Here is a 20,356-nt window from a genome sequence, read left to right on the forward strand (position 1 = left end):
TCAAACCAAGGGCATTAAACATTTATTACCACAGAGATATGAGAGCAGCACCACATTTTTAACAGGGCTGAAGAGACTGCAGGACATCCTCTTTCACAGTGTCACTGCTGCAAAATTTATACCTGTGGAAGAAAACATTTTCAGCGTGAGGCAGGCTGCCTGGTGGAAATGCAGCCTCAAGTGGGTCAAGAGCATTACGGCAACTCCAGGCATACAGATCCCTTTGACTGAAACGCTTCGCCACAACAGGCAGAGCTCAGGTGAATCTTACTAAGCAAAATCATTCAAAGAACATCCTCCCTCTTGTGTTCTTTTACTGAGCTGAGAGTGAATCAGCTGCATGAACCTGCAAGGCTTCATTTACAAAATGGCAGGTGTCCAGTGGGCGTGGTTATAGGTTCAGGGGCTGCCCAGAGCCAATGTTCCCTACAGGGTAGGATCATGGGGGAGCTTACCCACATGCTGTTTCTAGGAATGTGACATGTGGCAGCCATTTTGGAAAAGTCTAGCAGTTTCCCGAAAGGTGTTTAACCATAGAGTTACCAGATGACCTTAAATTCTGCTCCTTGGCACATACTTAAGAAATGAAACCTATGGTCCCTTACGAGCCTGTTCAAACATGTTGATAGCAGCATCATTCACAATAACCCCCAAGTGGAAACAACCCCATAAATCCATCCACTGAGAGACAGGTGAATATCTTTATAACAGAATATTATTTGATAACAAAGGAAGGAAGTACTGGTTGGGCTATTGTAGGGGTGACCCTCACAAGTGTCTTTGCCTCCAGGCTCAGCTTCAGAGGGTGGAGTGAGGACTTTGGTGTTCAAGATACAGTACATAGTGTGTGAGCTGTACTGTGCTTATTTCAATCCCCACACCCATCCCCACCTAACTGCTGTGAAATCACAGGTCATTCCACCCTCAGAATTTAAGGAGTCCTCAGGCCACACCCCTGTGTGTGAGTCAGACAGACCCCAAGCAAGAGGACTGGGCTGGATGCCAGGAGCCTGGGTGAAGTCCTTGATGCACAGCAAGGTCCTGCTCTGTCCAGGATATAGCTAGTAACACACAGTGACCTGAGGTCTGACCCACCCCAAAGAGGGCAGAGGCATCAGGGTTACCATTCACACTCAGCATTTAAGTCAGCAGGTGAGCAAGAGCTTGGTATGTAGTTTTGGAGACCAATATTCTTCTGCTAGCTTCCCTACATGGCTGCAGACAAATTACTCAACTTTTCAAGTCGCCCTTTCCTCATCTTCAAATGAGAACAGTTGAGAGGTGATGGCAAAATTGCCTCCAACGTGCCATTACATTTTGATTATTCCTTTCAAGGCTGCCTTTCTTTCCATATTCTAAATGCAGCTGTGTCCTCTCTGGACTCCTACCAAGGAAGACTCGACTTCCTCAGGATGAGAAGAATAAGCTAGACCCCAACATAGTCAATATCCCTCTCCCGCCATAGTCTCCAAACAAACCAATTTACATTAACAACTGCACTCAACTGAAATGAACTGTGAGATTTCCTACAAGTACCTCTGAGTGTTTCACTTATTGTCTGAGATAAAACAGCCTCATATTTGCCTGTTTCTCACATCTATGCCTAACAACTCACACCTTGTTGCTGCTGCCAAGTTGAATTTGGCTCATTTATTTCATTGTTCAAAGTATATCAGAGGGATAGCTGGGTAGGTGGAAGGGATGATGGCCAGATGGTCAAAGCTTGAAGAGACAAAGGTGTAAACAGACGAGTGGGTTGACAAGTGGACAGTTGAGTGGGTAGGCAGGAAGGAATGCTGAATGGATGAGTAAATGGATGCAGAGATGCGTGCCTGGGTGTATGCAATAGCGACTGGCTGGTAGGTAAATAGAGAAAGTAAAATAGAGAAAGTAAGACTTCGGTGGAAAATGATACTCACTCAGTCCCATCTTCACCTCTTTGCACTGTGATTTGGGAAGCCCCCAATTTACGCTGCAAGAGATTTATGATGTGGTTGTTCCAGAGGAACTTAACCTTCTCAATTTTGCCAACATTGAGGTCCACATCAATGTCTTTCATATAACTCGCATCTGGCTTGAGGGAGCCTCTGAAAGTGCAGACAGAAAATGTGACATCAGTTGGCAATATGAAGACATAGGCTGATAGCAATATATTGTTTCTCCACACAATAGTTGCTCTTTCTGGTTTTCTGCTAATGCTTTGAATGATATCATACCCGCCCAGGGGAAGTTAAAACACAAATGTGCTTGTGAAGAACCCACCTTAGAGGGAAGTCAAATATCTAGGATGTCCTATGTTGACCCTATAATTTCGCTACAGGAATAATTAGTACAATGCCTTTTGTTTAAAGATGTACATGGTTTAACAGGGGCAAGTGGTGAGCGCTCACTCATTAGGCTGCTTAAGAAGTTGTCAAAGAATTTTAACTTACCATGAAAATTATTATGTCCCAGTGAGTGCAAAAGCAGAATCTAATTTTAGGATACAGTTATGTATTGACCCAAGTCATATTTACTAAGCACGTCCTATATCCAGCAAAAGCTCTCTGAGGTTACCACGACGACAGGAAACGGGGTTTTGGGGGGAGGAGGCCCAGGTTCCACATGTATGTATATGTGGGGAGGGTGGAGTGTGTGCTGGAGGGAGCTGCTTGCACTCTCTGAGGATAATCTCACATTGACGACACCTACGTCAGGAAGCAACAACTGACATTCCAAATGGAGTTAGCACAGCACTCAAAATAGTGGCTCCCTCTCTTTCTGGTCTCTACTCTTTTTCTATGTAAAATGAAGTGCTTGTCCTGAATGCTAGAACTTCATTTTAGCTCTAACATTGGAGAAGTTCATAGTTCGATATAACAGATGGCTAGGTATAGACCCACATTTTTGGAATAATCTGGTATGGGAAGTATGGTCATTTCACTTTACTAAGGAACTTACTTGAAAATTTCATATTGTTTTGAGTTTCCATTGCTTCCATATAAAGCAATCCTGATGTAGCCACTCACTTTCTTTTTTCCAGACAGTGTGACTGATACCCGGTATCGCCAACCTGTCCAAACAAATACATAGGTTCAATGAATTTGTTGGGAAAAATGACCAATGGAAATATTCTTGTTCCAGCTCTGAATTCCTCATGGAGGAGATGTCAAGGGGAATGTAATTCATGGTTTCCTTCAATGAAGTTGGGGTCCCAGGAATTCAGATTCTAGGTGAGGGTGAGGGATTCTGGGAGTAAATATTATCGGAGCAACTTCATCTGCACAGTGAGAGAGGTTTGTGGCTTTGACATCGGGACAAAGAAGCCAACACTTAATTTACTTACTTACTTACTTATTGCCATTTTCACATACAATGGACATATTTTCAATAGAAAAGCAACACAGATAAATTTAAAGATCCTTTGTTAACACTCCATCTACCTGCTCTGCATCCCTACTGTTTTCCCAAGATAACCAGTTTGGTCTCCACACTTAGTTTAAGTTCAGTGGTCCTTGGTCAGGGGTGACTTTGCTCCCCAGGGACATTTGGCAACGTCTGGAGAATTATTGGTTGCCACAAGAGTGGGGTGAAAGGTACTACTGGCATCTAGTGGGTAGAGGGCAAGAACCTGTTAAACATCTTGCCATGCACAGGATAGCCCCCATCAGAGTGAGTTAGTTGGTCCCAAATGTCAACACTGGTGAAGTTGAGAAAACCTGATCTAGAGATTTCTTTGAGAATTCACTCACTCACACTCACAAACATAAACATACACACACACATAAAAGAGACTATAGGTGGGCCCTCCCTCATGGCACAATGGGTTAAAGCACTAAGAAGCTAAAGCCACTTCAGTATGACTTCAATCCCCACCCCAGAGGTGACCCACATGATGCGACAGGCCTCTCCTGACCTGCCCGCTGCTCCCCTCAGCAGTGTACTTGGCTAGTCAGCCTGTTCTGCTCCCCATTTGGTCTCTGGTGAATCCTCTCACCGCCCCTGCACTTCTAGCCTGTACCCAGTTCTATATGCATTAATAAATAAATCTTAAAAAAAAAGAGAGAGAAAATATAGGCATTTTCTCTCTTCCATAAATCACATATACTGCTGTTTGATATGGTCTCTACCCTCCCCACACCGTCCAGTCTCTGTCCTCTCCTGTGTTCCAGAAAGTCACCCCCACCAGGAATCCTCATCATGAGCATTGGGTTGGATTCAGCCAGTCATAGGCTTGCATAGGAAAACTGAAGGCAGGAGGAAACAGGTTGAGAAATTCACTCTCTGCTCTTCCCTTGCTCCTGTCCCACGGGTACCAGACTCCACTAAGATGGCTCTTCATCCTGGGGGGCCCACAGCTACTAGATTCGGGTGCCTCGGCAACCCTGGATTTGTTTTTTTGTTAAGTCTACCCACACCTCTAAAGTAGGCTCTGGTGAACTGTCTTTATTTGAAGCATACGATGAGTTCTGGCTCCTTTTGGGAACCAGAAAGGATGGTTCCCAAGTAACAGGATGATGCCTTGTTATTTAACATGTTTTAGAGATTTTGACTCTCTAGTCCCCAGAGCTGACTCCCTCCTTTAGTGGTACAATGTGTGCAGTGTGGTTGTTTGCCAATTGGTAGGCATCTAAGGGTTTTCTCGCCCACCCCCTCAACTACACAGTGGCATCCTTGGGCATACCTTCCTATGTATGCACACGGGCATTCTCCTAGGTACCTTCTGAGACATGGAAGGCTGAGTTAGAGGAACATGCATATAAGACGTCACAGACGCTGCCACAACCTGATCTGTCTTGATAAATACCACGAGGATTGCATGAAGTACTACATGCGAAAAGAATCTGGTTGTGAGCTATATAAAACTTTAAAAAAATTTTAAATTCCTTCAGAACAGAATTACTCTTTTATTCAGACGTTACTTATAACAAATGAATCTTGATGACAAGTTAGACAAAAATAACACAAACTGTGTGTGTGTGTATGTGTGTTTAGGGAGATAGTAAGATGATAATCACGGAGGTGACATCACATCTTGGCTTACACTGACTTACTGATCAGGATCCTTAGTTAAAGGGGAGAAGATGGGACCCAAGACAAATGCCATACTTTTCTGTCCTTCTGTTACAACTTAAGCTGGCAGGAATTGAGTTTCTATAGCTGCGGAGCAAGGGTCCTGACCAACAAGGCTGGTACACTGCTTAAAATTACTTGGAGGAAAGTTTAAATGAGTAAAATGGAAACTTACGAGTAAAATTACCACTCCCTCCTGTGTTCAGGAAAATGGCTTGTCCCACAGCACTGGTTTTCCCTGGAAATTGGTCAGCAAAGTGACCCATTTTGGGGCATCCTCCATCAGGACAAGGGAAGCAGTTATTCTGGGGAGAAAAAACAAATAGTTGGTGAATGGTGCTCCTTGACTCACCCATTCATTTGGTCAATCCGTCATCTTCCCATTTACTCTCCTCTTCTCATCACCCACTTACCCTCCATTCAGCCCCCCATCCACCCACACATCCAACCACCCATCATCCATACTCATTCTGCCATCAACCCACCAATGCACCCTCCATCATCAAACTGTGCACAGAACTGTGTTAGGCTCTGCAGGGTCCCCAAAGAAGGCCCTGGGGAGACCACCATAGCCAGGAAGCAGTGAGATGAAGATGTAAGTTGAAGGCAAGACCTCTAGGGAGGAGGAGGGATGGATCACAAGTTGTTTCAAAAGAGCAGAGAAGGATGATCTGTGACTATCTTCATCCTAATGTGAATCATTTGTCTGTAGAGAACTGACTGAACCTAGGTGATGCGCCCTATAGATCAAACTAACGCTTTGTGCCACAGCATGGCTGCTCCTTTGCTCTTTGCCCTCCCCACATCCATCACGTCCTGAATGCACAGGACAAATGCAGGAGGCTGTGTCCGCGGTTACCCTCGCCCTGACAATGCCGGGCTTGTCAAAGTCGCACAACGAACACGCCCAGGCAGGCAGCAATATGATGACCTTTGAGCCCAAACATCTCAAAATTAGTTTTGAGAGGACATATGTGGGTGTAAACATTTATCTATTTTATATTTATAAAGCACGTTGATATTTACTTACAAGAAGAATAGACTTTTAAACTTCAAACATTTACAGTCATCTTATGTTCTTTGCCCTGGATAAAAGTTAGTGTGTTATAAGTGATGTAACCATTGATTCAGGTAAGAGGCTCATAGCTTTCATGTTGGTTTGTTGTTGGGGAACAGTATCATGTCATAGATTAGTAGGGGAAAGAGTGTGGTGATTATGCAGAAAACAGGCAGGCACCACCTTCACCAAGTCATTGTTCTTTATGTGATCAATCACAGGGACCGTCATAGAATGGCCATCTCTGGTTGTGACACACTGAGAATGACCCAGGGTCACCCAGTGAATCGGAAAGAAATAATCAAGCAAGTTCAGTCTGTGAGATATTCATATCAGACACCTGGTTTGGAATCCTCATAGCTGTCAATGTTCTCGAAGACCAAGGGAAACACGGGGAGGGGTTCTAGGTTAGAGGAGAGTAGAGAGAAAAGACAATAGATACCATGAAAGGAAAAGAAGGGTAGAAAGAGGGAAAAAGAATGGAAGGAAGGACATAGAGGCGAGAAAAAGAGAAAGCAAGGGGCAGAGGGAGGAAGGAAAGGAGGGCGAGGAGACAGGGAGCCCCAGGTCTGGAGCATAGTGCTAAAATTATCTGGACAAGTATGAATACGGATGCTATCTTAGGGGATATAGCATGTCACTGCTAAGTCCCATGAATGTGGCTCTAGAGGAGAATGATCTCACTCTTGGGGGATGAATGCTGAAGCACTCGAGAGTGGAGTGTCATAATATCTTTACTTTCACTTAGGAAAACTGTTCACACACAGCTACAGGGGATGTTAACAATGGGCGTATCTAGGAGATGGCTGGGCAGCCATCCATTGTGCTCTTCCTTCAACTTCCTTGTAGATTTAGCATTTTCCAGATGAAAAGCTGGGAACATAGGGAAAGGCCAGCACCGTCCAGTCTGAGCTGCCCCTCCTGTCCTCCCAGCTCTGTGGAGGGGGGAAGGAGGCTCTCTAGGCCAGACATTCTCAGTGCCTCCCCAACCTGGCTCTGGAATTACAATCCTGCTCTGTTCACACCCCAAGTCCTCCCCCGCCCAGGAGCCCCGGTGTGACCCACCTGCTCAAACTCATTGTAGGAGGCACACGGGTAGCCCAGGAAGCCGTCGGGGTTCAGGATGCTGCTTGAGTAGTACTTGTAGCTTCTTAGGTGATTGCAAGCCACAAAGTTCCGGGTTCCTGGGAAAGCAAAGGTCACAAAAGTCTCCTCACTTTGGAAACCTGAACATTAGGACACAGAGAGGCCCCAGCTTCGCACTTCCCAGGGAGTCGCCTGCTTCCTGGTGCCTTTGGACCCTTTAAAACCACCACCACTTTGGGGAAAGTAAGACCTCTGGGGTTGTTGGCTAAAGTCACTCCCCTATACTCCCCAATAGCTTAAAAGGGCTCCCACACCAGCCCATCAACCCCTAACTTGTAATGTGGTAAAAGATTAAACCCAGATCGCCATGTCTTCTGATTTTTCACACAGGGAGCCACAAGTATCTTAGTTTTACATGAATTCTTTCCATCCTCAACGAGAACGGTCCATTCCCACTTGAAGGACAGCCCTGGGAGGCCAGCCCTGGGCCACCCGCCAGCCTTCTACCCAGGACCACGCCAGCCACTCGCTTCACAAGACCAACGTTTTTGTGGCCACAGGCCAGGAATTCCCCCCACTGCTACCCCAGGCCCCAGGCAGCAGCAGCAGAGACCAAGCTCCCCCGCCTCAGGCCACTCTCATGGCATTTTATTGTCTTTTTCTTTAAACCAAAGTCCTCCTTTGGAAAATTGTTTTCATTTTTTGCAGCTACTTGGTGCAAAACTCTCCACTGATCCTCCGTAACCCAGGATGTACCTGGAGGCCACTTCTGGGGGGTCTGGGGGGCTTTATCCGCCTCCCAGGGAGAAAGGGCAGTTCCCCTTTGTGTGGGGGGATTAGCTCTCCACACCCCCAGCTCCACTGTGCCCTCCGGCCAGGGCTTCCAGCCAAAGCCAGGTCCCCCTGCCCACACCAATGCTCATTACCAGACAACAGAACCTGCTTCACACTTAATTGTTTCTTTCATCCGAAATTGCTGCCCAGGGACCCCATAATAGAGGAGCCGGTGGGTGTAATTGTTCCCGGTGCCCAGCGCCTGCGTGACTCAGAGCTCCGCAGGGTAGAAGCTTGTTCCGTGTTCACAGCCTGTTCCCTGGAAATCGCCTCTTTAATTAAACCTGGGCTCCTCTCTATTGTGTGTGCCCTGCTCCTCACCCGTGGGCCCCCGGGCCTCTGGTGTTCTGTCAGGGACAGAAAAGCCAGGTCTTCCTGGAGTTGGCTGATGTGGAGCGAGAGGAGGGGAAGGCGCCACTCATTGTTGCTACGTGTTGGCTGTTGCTTTAGTGACCGGACTACGCTGAGTGGTGCTGGCCAGGCCCTGCAGCATCTGGGTGGCCAGGACCAGCCCGGGGCCTGGGATGGCTGGCTCAGGAGCGTGAAAGACCTCAGACTCAGGCTCCACTTCAGGGCGGAGCATGAGCAGAGCGAAGCTCAGCTAGAGGGCCAGCGGGGGGGGGGGGGGTGCTTGTGGGCAGCCCACCCTAGGAACACCCAGCCTGCTCCGGGAGGTTCACCTCCACACACAAGCATTGTGCCACAGCTGCGGGCCTTGCGCTCCCAGGGTGGACTTCCCAACCCCCCACTTTCTGTTCCTAGGCAAGTGCATCAGTGTCTCTCACACCATTGTCTGTGCCCTCTAGTTTTCAAGGAGCCAGTGCAGAAGGCAGGGTGGGGTGAGGGCTGGGGGGTGTCAAAGGCAGAGCTGCAAGGTGACACCCCGCTCAGTCTCAGCAGCCTGCTGATGGTGGCACAGGCCGGGGCGTGAGGTCAGGGCTTCGCAGCCAGAAACGCTAACTTAGGGGTGGTCTTGGGCAAGTTTCATAATTGTGCTGAACTTGATGCCTCGTCTCTGAGTGGACCTGTGAAGTCACAGTTGTGACATGGCACCAGCCTCCAGCACGGGGCAGATTCAGAGAAAGGCTGGGCCAAACACCCACCTCCTCCCCGGAGAGGCAGCTCCTCTGGCTTTCCCGCTCACTTACCTTCCCAGAGTCCATTTATATCGATGATGGACGAAAGGGCATTTTTCTGACATCCAGGCATATGCTTTCCTCCATTAGGATAGAAATCCAGGTGGCCTGCCTTCTGGTTCATTCCAAACCCTGACACATGGTAAGCAGAGGTGAGCGGGGAGGGAACTGGCCCTGGGCTAGGCGGGGGAGGATAGAGGGGGTACACGAGGGCTCCCCCCTGAAACAGCCACTGCTCTCTCTGGCTCTGCAGAAAGTTCTCAGAGGCGCGCACTTGGCAAGACAAGGATGGGACAGAGAACAGAGGAAGGGAGCTGGTAGGCTCTGGGTACACACACGTATATTCGTAGTGCGTTTTCCTGTCTGTCGATCTTGCCCAGGCCCTGAACAAAATCGACACGCTGCCCTCCCATGAGACCCCAGCAAACACATATCAGGACTGGCGTGACGTTTATTCCATGAATCATTTTTCAAGTTTGATGTCTACTTTATGTTATTAGATTGACACCACGTATCTTGTTCTTAGATTGAGCCCACGCATATTGTTTTATAGGGCACGATGGCTTGATGGCTAGGTGCTTTGGCTCTTGAGACACACTGATCTGTGATCTAGCCTGGCTCGACCAGACTATGATCTTGGCCAATAACTTCACTCCATAGAGCCTCAGTTTCCTCAGCTGTGAAATGGTAATACTAGTAACAACCACATTTCAGCGTTGTTACAATCCTTCATGAGCTAAGGTATACAGAATGTTCCATGCCACAGATGGTAAACACTAAGTGATAGCCTCAGAAACATACTCTTTTCTGGCATGTCTCAGATGTGGTTATACAAGAAAATATCAGGGAAGAAACTCTGCCTTTACAAGGATGCCATACCAAAAACACATACCACGATCAGAACTTTGACACAAACAGAAAATCATTCAAAAATTCACTTTGCTTTTTGCAGGAATGGGTCAAGCATCCGTCATGACTCGTCTGCCACCCTGGACATTGGCGGCGAGAGTTGAAAACCTGAGCCACAGTCTTCCATGGGCTCTTGGTGCTCCCTGGGGTCCCAGGTTGATGCCACTGGCAGTGTGCCGCCTGATCATTTGAGAATGGCACCTGCTTTGACGGGTTGACCCAAGCTCTTCCTGTGGTTGACCATTCTGAATATCACCCCAGCGAATGTGAGTGTCGGGTGAGTGGGGAGACCAGGACGCGCTGTCGGGTCTCCAGGAGGTGGAGTGTGGCACTCACCGAGGTTAGGGATGATGGGAGCAGCGTCCGTGTGAATCACATCCACAAACATGGCGTCGGAGGAGTCCAGCCGAACTTCCTCGGGTGCACCCTGGAAACATGGCTCTGCGGGGTCCAGCCCTGGTGGGGGGAGAGGGGGGGTCATGGGAGGCCCCACTCTCAGACAAACCAGACTCTCAGCCCTTAACCCACAAACTGAGCATGAGGATTCTTGGCCAAAGGGCCCCACACCCAGCAGCCGTGGCTTGGGGAATCAGGTCTGCTTGGGAGAGGGAGGCCCGGATGCACAGGCTGGAACTAGCCCATTTCCGGTCAAAGAGCACCCAGAAAGCCCCAGCTCCAGCTCCGTGCAGAATCTGGTGTCCGATGCCCCCATTTCCCCTCATCTATGTTACTGTTCAGCTATTGCTCTCCAGGACAGTAAGCCTCACTTGGCAGCTCCCCAGTCCCTGGGGAACTTTGTTCCTTTGTGTCTCTGCTCGCTTCAACCCAGCCTGGTCCTCCTAGGCCTTTCCCCTCCTTGGCCCGGCTCCCACACCACCTCAGTCTGGAAAATTTAGCCTCTCTGTCCCCAGCCCACTCCATCCACACTGCATCGGGTTATTTTGCACGTATCCATCCTGGTTTGAATTTAATTTGCTTCCTTAATTGTCTGCCTCCTGGACTAGACTATGGATTTCCTGAAGCAGGTGGACTGTCCAGTTGTCTGCAAGGAAAAGCAGGGCACAGGCGGAGCAGGCACTCGCCCTGGAGCTCTGCCCAGGCTCCTGCTGAGCGCTCCCAGCTTCCTGGTCCAGTGCAGAAAGAGGGAGACCCAGCTACCTCCTGCGAACCCCAGGGGCTAGTCCCCACCCTCACCCCATGCCTAGAGACAGCCTGGCCATTTTCTGCCTGTGCTTGTCACAATACAAACATATGTGGAACTGATAAATTCTTTTTCTTTTTAAAATCAGTTCACTTTTCTTTTCTCCTTTGCCGGACTAGCACTCACTAAACTTGGACTCGAGCTGTTTGCCAAAGTGACGGACTGATTCAGCTGCACAAAATAAACGTATCTGTCTTGGGAGCCTTCATTTTGCCCACGGCTCCACCGTGCGTCCATTATTCACCGAATACCTCCTATGTGGCAGGGGTCACTTTCTGCCTGTGCCTGTCACAACAGAAATATATGTGGAACTGATGAGTTCATTTAAAAAAAAAAAAATCAGTTCACTTTCATTCTCCCCTTTGCCGGGCCAGCAACAATAACTAAGTCACGGGCTTAATGTGTCGTCTTATCTTTCATTTCTTTATAAACGGATTTTTACTTACAACCACATTTTCTAATATACATTAAAAAAATAATATAGAGACTCTTTTTGCCTGCAGTCGGTTCCTGGGGGACCAGCAGAGGCGTCCTTCTCGGTGGTAAGCACCGAGTGTCCTGTCGAGTGTGGGGGCTCCCAGCCCGCGCCCAGGGCGGGGTCCCCGCACCCCCCCCCTCCCCTACCTGTGATCCTGCCTACTTTGCCGCCCAGCCGCTTGCCCGCCTCTCCCGCCGCGTGCGAGCCCAGGCTGTGGCCGATGATGTGCACGTCCTCCAGGCGGTAGCCCAGCTCTGTCTGCGGAGGGAAGGTTTGTCAGGGCTGGGAAGGAGCCGGCGGGAGACGTCTCCGGCTGTCAGCCAGCCCGTGCGCAGGGCAACAGTGCTGACCAGCGGCCGCTGCGTCAACTGCAGGCCGCTGCAGGCGCCTCTGAGGAATCTGGCTCCTTCCCTCTCCCTGGCTGGGGCTGTCTGGGACAGAGTCTATGCCAGCTCTGGGCTTCCCGGGGAAAGACCTTCCAGGGGGTAGAGAAGAGCTTTGCCTCTGTGGGCTGAGACCTGGGGGACAGCCCAGCCAGCTCTAGAATTCCCAGAACAACCTGCAAGAAACGCTTTACGGCAAAAAGGGAAACTGAGGTTCAAAAAGATTCCTTTGCTCCAGGTTCCCCAGCCAGGGATCTAGCTGTAGGAGCAGAGGGAAGCGTCTGGAAGGGTGCAAATTCACTTTAGGAATTTCCCTGCTGGTGGGTGCCAGGCTGCACCTGGGAGCAAGGTTTGCTGGGAGCCCCTCCCTGCCCCCCTTCCCCCACGCTGCCCCTTTCTCCCTGGCCCAGCTAAGGATGCAGCTTGAGGCTTACCGACAGCGCTTGTATCAGGTAGGCGACCTCGGCGCCCACCACCCGGATGTTGTGCACCGCTTGGGTGTACGCAGTCAGCGCCCCTCGTCGCCAGTCCACGCAGATGCAGTTCACCTGCTCCACTTTAAACATGTTCTGGGGAGGACAAGCAAGGGGAGAAACGTGCACTGACAGCCACGGGCTGCACCCTCCGGAGCTGAGAACCCACAGCCCTGAAGCCTCTGGTTTGTGCCAGTCTTGACATTTGTCACACTGGTCCTATCCTCACCATGCAGGTGTGAGGGGCAAATCACCACCTCGACCGAGGCAGAAGCTGAGGCTTGGAAGGGGGCCCGAGAGTTGCTTAATTCTCACAGATGCTTGCTGACCTAACGGGGTGGGAATGATTCTTTAGTAAGTCAGGGTCGAACAAACTGCTACCAGGGGCCAGGTCCCCGCTGGTGGTGCCAAGTGCCGCTGGCACAGCTTGAGGGTGTGCCCACTGTCAGCCTCTGGGCCACGACAGAGCTGATCTGAAGCCATGTGGCCCTCGGATGCCAAATAATCCCTGCCTCATCCTCTACAGGGGGGTTGCGGATCCCTGTACTACAACTTGAAGCCTCTGGTGCTGCTGTAAGTGCTGCTTCTAACATCCCAGCAGTGCCACTGTGAGAGAAACAAGGTGTCGAGGGACACGTTTAATAAGATAATCTGGAGGGTGAGGTAGGTACGACCCAGTGAGACATGTGTGTGACCGCAGTCTACTGACGAAGCACACGGTCCCCTACTGGAGGGCAAATGCCAGAAAGGGTCACTCCGTAGCCTGGCTCACTTTGCATCTTAGTTTGAGGTGGGAAGAGCTGGCCAGAGCCAGGACATCACGGTAGAACTCATTACCCAACTCTCCGTCTCCAGCCCACGCCACCTCCTTCTGGGACTCAGGGGCATGTGTGAACACCCCAACCCCAAGAGTGACAGAAGATCTCTGAAGAAGTAGGTTGAGCTCTAGCCCAGTGCAGACTAAGTCCCTCATCACCATGTCCTCGGACATGTCCCACAGGCCCACTGTGGACACGCAGGATTAGCATTGTGGTGTCTTGCATAGAAGACGCAGTTTTGCGTTCCACCTCCAAGGATTTGGACAAGTGTTGAACTTCTAGGGTCCTAACTTCCTCATCTACAAAATGGGGGCCACCGCTCTACCTTCCTCATAGTGTTACTGGGACAAAGACCATGTTGGGAGAGGGATATAAGGAATAATAATTCACTAATAACATTCATGGGGAAAACATTAAGCTATGCACTCCAATGCCCTCACCGCTAATCATGCGCTACTTAAAAAGGCAGCTAAAAAAACTAAATCTCAAAATTCAGTTCTCCAGTCACGCTAATAAGTCACATTTCGCCTGCCCAGTAAGCGCGAACAGAGCATTGCTGCACAGGTCTGGGATGGTGTCGACCAGCTGAAGCTCATTTGCCAGACTGTCCTCCCGCGGGATTTCTGATTGGACACTGTACCTCTCCTGCCTCGGGGGACTGGCTAGGAGCCGGGGTGGGGACGAGGCTGCGGAACGCGGCCCGGGACACCACCAAGCTCCAGGTTCTTCCCGGGTGGTTTCAGGAAGGACCCATGTCTTCCTGGAGTACTTCCTGTCTAGGTCTTGAGGCATTAGGGGGGCAGTGTTTGATCTGGGTGGGGTCTCAGCAGAGTGGCCAGGAGAGGGGCCCCTACCTTGCACATGTCCGTCAGCCAGCTCTCCTCCCCCTTGTCTATGAAGCCATGGATGATGAAGCGTGTCTTGCGGCTCATGTGGAAGTTTGAAGCCTCGACGGTGTTTAGGTCCGTGACACTGATCAGCTGATTTAATCAGAAAAGATAATGTGCATGCTGGTAACCGAGCCATTCGAAGTAGTTCAGCCAAGATTGGGGTGCATTCCCATGGAGCTGGGTCAGACTGGAACAGGACCTGACCTGGGGTATGAGGCTAAGTCCTCGAACTTTCTATTAATTATGAAAATGGGCATCAACACACAGTCATCTTAGCAGCAGAAGCCACCGAGATTTGTCACCAGCAGAAGCCACAGAGATTTTCATGTCACCTGACAGTGGTTGCAGATAGTTTAAAATATCATTTACACTCAGTATTATCTTAAATGCAGTCGTACTAAGCCACCCCCTTAATCGTGTTATTTGGTCAGCTAATACACAACACCATGCATAGTGTTCGCTCACATTATTTGTCTTTTTTAAGATCTTGTTCTGCCGTTTTCCAATAGAACTGGTTTCCTTTGCTATCCAACATAGTTTTCAGATTTAGAAGCATTCTCCTGAGAAAAGGGCCCCAGGGTTCCCCAGATACCCTAGAAAAGATGAACTCCTGTGCCAGCAGAGTGGGTATGAGGGGACCCAGCAAGTAAATTTAGCTCAGTGGTGCTGCAAGGGCCTCACACACTCATAGGATTTAAGAACCAGAGTCCTCAGTGCCACCCCCGACTCAGGACCCTCCACCAGCCCCCAAGGGCAAGACCACACAACAAAACAAGACCACCCCATGAAAGCAGATGTCCAGCTGGGGGTGCTGAGTGAGAGTCTGTCACTTAGACTCCTACAGCGGTGACCTCAGACACCTGTAGGCTGATACCCGGCTCTCTGACCTCTGTGGGGGCCAGGGGCTCTGAGCTGCTTGAATTCTGAGCAAGTTTTTTGTTTATTTATTTTCATTTTTATCAAAGTAACATGGTGTATAATATTATACAGGTTTATAGTATTATACAGACTACAATCTGTATAATATAATAATAGTAATATCTGTATAATATTATACAGATGTCTGGACTTCTGTCTCTACTGCATAATAAGCACTACCAAAAATCTAGTTTCCATCCAGCACTGAATAATTGATCCTGATTTACCTGCCCTCTCACCCACCATCCCCTCTGTTACTACTGTTCTGTTCTGAAAATCTGGGAACTTTCAAGACCAGGCAAAAGAACTGAAGAGACACATTCATGAAGCTGGCATAGCACCTCGTTACCTAAATACCAAAGACCTACAAGATAGACACTAGGAAATATGTCTGACAACATTCTTCCTGTGCTTCTAAGCACCCGGGGGAGGCCCGTCCTGCTCCCACCTGGAAGGTGTTCTGGGAACAGCGTTTCCACCCAGGACCCCCCCTTTTCACTTTTGTGGTTAAATGTCCCCTCTCATCCCGTCTTCTGGTTCTCCAGTGAGGCTTTACTTCCCCGGATTTCTCTCCTCCACGCTGCTCTGCACAGGTGGGGAACTGCCAGGCTTGGGTTCCTCCATCAGTGCTGCTCATGACCCCTTCCTCCCAGGGACAGGGTGTGATGCCCAGTAGCACCTAAAGTTCTAGCACAGCTGTGGGGTTGTGTAAGTTTCTGGGCTGGGCGTCTATAGATTTCATCAGATACACACAGGGCCTGTGGTCCCAAGGGTTGGTTTGGTTCTAGGCCTAAGGCTGGTGAAGGAGTATCACCTGCAAAGTTGTAAAGCACCAGAGTGAAGGCTTCGGCGTGCAAGTCTTTATCCACCCTCCCCATGGTCTTCCCGTGCCCGTGCTTACTTGGAAGTTGTTTGGATTCTCATTTGTGTACAGAAGAAATCGGGTGTTAATCTCTTTGGGAGACCAGGGAAACATCTTCAGAGGCCGCTGCAAGATTCCAGTCCATGGCTTTTCATCGGAAAAACAGCCAAAGGGTGGGTAGCAGATCTCCTTCCCTGGGGCAGGGAGATAACGAGACAGATCAGACACCTGTGAGGTTCCTGGAGGAGGAGCAGCGTTTCAGCCACACAGCGCCTCTTAGCCACACAGAAGTGGGGTGGCTAAAAATTCCTGGGAAGCTTCTGCTTAAACCTGCCTCTTCCAGGAAGCTCCCAGATGACTTGTTACATATATGCATCAAGCATCAAGGACTTATCAAATGCCTGTGCATGAGTTTGGTCATGCAGAGATGCTACTTGATTTGTCTTGCCGTCTCCACTGACCTTGCACTGGGGAGGGAGCACTGCCAGGTGCTACCGATGATGATGATGACTTTCTAGTAACGACGACGCCTGTATTTGCCTCAGCTGGAGACTATCCAGGTCTTCTCCAGCCAGGGGGAGAGGCATAGTCCCTCTCTCCCTTAAGACTTGGTACAGCATCCTTACCTGCAACTGTGGCCAGCAGGAGAAAGCCCAGGGCCCAAGAGAGCAGCATCTATAGTGGAAAACACAGTGGGCAAAACAGAAACTCAGCCACCTGGGCTCCGTCAGGTATTCCCTTGAGGTGAGGGCCCCGAGGCTGAAGCCTCCCCCATTGGCGATGTCACTCGCGGGCCCCAGAACCAGTGGCATCCCCCATTCTGGGGCACATCCTCCTGGTAGCCCCAGACCCACCAACCCCATGCCCACTTGGGCTGTGTCTTACTCTGCCGCATCAGAGTTTCCGCTTGGAACCAAGCACTTGGCCGTGGCCTTTTATAGCAGGGCTTTATCGCTGGACTCCCCACAGGGAGGGATGGGAGAGATAGGGCTCTGCACATGTGTGCTTTGACCCCGGCCTATCATAAACACATAGAGCCTGGCAGCTTACAAGCAGGGCTGTTTATAGAGTGAGACTCCAGCGAAGGAAACTGACTTTGGGTTGGAGAGTGTTCTATTGCCCCGAACCTATAGACGCAGCTGCCAGAAAATTGTGCTCCCCTCTTGAAAACAGGGGAGCACCAACGTGCTTTGCTTCCCATTCAAAACCCTCAGAAGGACTAACCATACGCTCGTCTTGTGGCCTGGCCAGAGCTGTGCAGGGGTCAGAAGTCTAAAGAGCTACACTTGAGTGGACGCTCCTGCCTGTGAGGACATGGACCTTCTCTGTGGGGTGGGGTGGGTGAAGCGCCACCCTTCAATGAACCTGGACAGAATAGAAGGCCTACTGACAGAGAAGCTCAAAAAGAATAAACTGGAAAAAAAAAATCAAGGGAATGCCGTGCTTAGAAAAAATATATAGTGCATTTGAGTTGCATGGGCTGTACATTGACCTCGTGATAAGGCAGAAAGAAAACAGAGGGGTTTTCTTTCCCTCCTCAGCGAGAGGAGAGCCTGGGTGATAACCAGGGGCCACCCTACCATTTTTTAAATTGACATACAATTGAGATACACCGAAGAACATATATTTTAAGTCTAAAACTGAAGGTTTAGACAAATGAATACACCTGTGTCCCAGATCAAGATAAAAAGCTTTCCCAGCAGCAGAAGTTGCTTTCACAATCTGACCACCACCTCAGAAGCAACGCTCCTGTTTCTATGCCTTAGTTTGGTCTGTTCTAGAATTGCATATAAAATGCAGATAGGTTGGTGTCTGCTTTCCTTCACACGCGTTTTTGGGGCTCGCCTGCGTGGTCGCACTATCAGCGGTCGGCTCCTTCTCTGGGCGGTGTCACAGGGTTTATTCTGTGGGGATGTAGTTCAGTTGGCTTGTCAGTTCTAGTTCAGGGGACTTGTCGGTTCTTTCTCATTTGGGGTTATTATGAACAATGCTCTGGGAACCTTCTGGTCTCGCACACAAATCTCTAGGTAGACACAGGCACTGGGTTCTCAGGTTTATGCCCAAACTCGAGTTAGTGGGCTCTGGGTATGAGATCTGATCCTAAGGGAGCACTGCCCAGCCCCTTTCCAAGGTGGGAGCACCTATGTGAACCCCCACTGGCGACTGGGTGAGCGTCCCTGTTGCTTCACGCCCTGCTCCTACTTTTGATGGGACTCAGAAGCACCGAAGTTGCCAGCAATTTGGGAACTGACCCACAGGGCACAACAGACGTCTCCTGTCCCCCCCTCTGCTCCCCTCAGCAGTGTATTTCAGTAGATCCGCCTGTCCTGCTCCCCACTCTGTCTCTGGTGAATCCTCTCACCCCCTGCACCTCTGGCCTACACTCCAGCTCTTGTATGCATAAATAAATAAATCTTTTAAAAAAAAGAAATGGAGAAAAATGATATCTTTTTTTTAAACAAGTACTTGTCAATTTATTGCACATTTTTTCCCCAAGTACAGTCCATGAAGTTTGAAAATTAAAGTTACACATTTCATATATATTTATGGGAGGGTCTAACAATTACCACACACACATGCAATGAATTTCTGGTAATCTTCATCTGAACCAATAATGCATATGAGAAAAATGACTTCTTTTAATGGTGAAACTCCCTTCTGAGAAGTCTGAAGTTGGAGATGTTCAGAAGTCAGAGAATGAGCTTCTCTTTCTCAAATGACTTAAGGAAAGTCAAGGGGTGTGGGACCGAATGGGGTTGTTATGCCTCAGTAACTCCAAAGCCTTATGGAGCCCCCGGAAGTGTCCATGGGGTCCGATCCACAGACCCACTCTATGGGGCCGTGGCTACCTGTCATTCTTGGGGAAACATCCAAGCTCCTTACTACAGGCTTTGGGGTGCAGTGTTCTTGGGGCCTTGCTTCCTGCCTCCCCTGGAGTCTCACTCGATCAATTCAGGCACGCCTGCCAGACGTCCCTGTGTAGTCTCTTGGAAATGCCCATCTGGGCACAATGACCTCTTTGCAAAGTCTTTCCACTTTCTGGAAGTGGAACCCTTACTTGTTTTTCCCCTGCTTAACCTGACTCTAGCCCTCATGGCTCTGCTTAATTATCTCATCTCAAAGGCGCCTTCTTGAATGCCTAGAGCTGAGCCAGTTCTAACTTTACATGTTCCTTATTTTTCTGTTCAAGGGACCTACCCAGATTGGTAATTGATTTCATCAATTGTTTGTTTAGATCTGCCATGGTGGCAGGATTAAGGTCTGCACAGTCATCTCTGTGTCACCAGAGTCTAGTGCAGTGCCTGGCAGATACAGTTCATTGTTAAGCAATTGCTGGATGAAAGACAGAAAACTGGTGGCTGATGACTCATGGGTTGGTGAGCTGGAAGGCTTCCAGACTTCTCCTGCCTTCTCCTCCCTGCTCTATGCCCTGAAGGCTGCCTCTGTGGACTGCCTCCCTGGACTTCTTGCCCTTGACCTCTGTTCTGGAGAACAGAGAGTGGGAGGAGGGGAAGGGAGGTTGGAGCATTTTTCCCAGGCTCTCTTCTCTGTTGTGGTTGGGCAATGTCTACCCTTCTCTCCAGAGGGCGCCTCTCAAGCAGCCCCTGCCCACAGCCCCAGATCTTTCCAGAACCATCTAATGGCAACCTTCTCTCTCTTTTCAGGCCACAGGAAGTCAGAGCTTTCAGCTGCTGCTAACCCCTAGAAACATGGGCATCCCTAGTGGGTTCCCTCAGCCCTACTCACACCACTGTAAACAGTCTCTTTGATAAGCCCTTTGAGTGGCCATGTCTTTGCTGCTGGGGCCCTGATGGGTACAGCTGGCCACTGGACTTTCCTGAGTGAGGATGGTCACAATGGCTCAGAGACCTGTGGTCCACCTGGAGGGATTTGCTAGGTCTTTGGCATCTGCCTTTTCTACCTTCCTCCTAAAGGTGATTTCAACCTTATTAGGAGAGGGTTTGGGGTCCTCTAGTTCTTCCACATGGGTTTTTGCAGGAAGACTAATAGCAGCTGATGCTATAGTTGCTTATAGTTTTGGCCTGAGGCCTGGGAGGCCCTTTGAGGTAATCCGTGGGTTCCAAAGCCCACAGTCTGCTGGGTCAGCCACGGTTAGTCAAGGACTCAGAGGAACCTTCTCACTGAGTGGCCAGTGGTGTTTCTTCTGGTCAGTGGTCACCCCAAAGAGCAAAACTGAAAAGGAAGGGGGCCTCCCTACTCCCTTAGGTAAGAAGTGACTCCCAGTCTTGCCAGGTCAG

At 49.6% G+C, this 20,356-nt stretch overlaps 1 protein-coding gene across 1 annotated transcript; it reads right to left on the bottom strand.

Moving 5' to 3' along the window:
• PNLIPRP2 (pancreatic lipase-related protein 2) lies at positions 1-16,772 on the bottom strand. The gene is made up of 12 exons (XM_004680408.2): positions 16,724-16,772; positions 16,137-16,291; positions 14,282-14,407; positions 12,571-12,705; positions 11,900-12,011; positions 10,411-10,530; positions 9,178-9,297; positions 7,175-7,293; positions 5,228-5,357; positions 2,941-3,052; positions 1,920-2,087; positions 1-122 (listed from the first exon to the last, which is right to left on the bottom strand). The coding sequence occupies exons 1-12, from the start codon at positions 16,770-16,772 to the stop codon at positions 59-61; spliced, it is 1,410 nt and encodes a 469-aa protein (XP_004680465.1). The 3' UTR covers positions 1-58.
• Positions 16,773-20,356: the final 3,584 nt, after the last annotated feature.

This window comes from Condylura cristata, unplaced genomic scaffold (assembly GCF_000260355.1).
Source record: "Condylura cristata isolate star-nosed mole 26May11 unplaced genomic scaffold, ConCri1.0 scaffold00011, whole genome shotgun sequence".
Taxonomy (NCBI): Eukaryota; Metazoa; Chordata; class Mammalia; order Eulipotyphla; family Talpidae; genus Condylura; species Condylura cristata.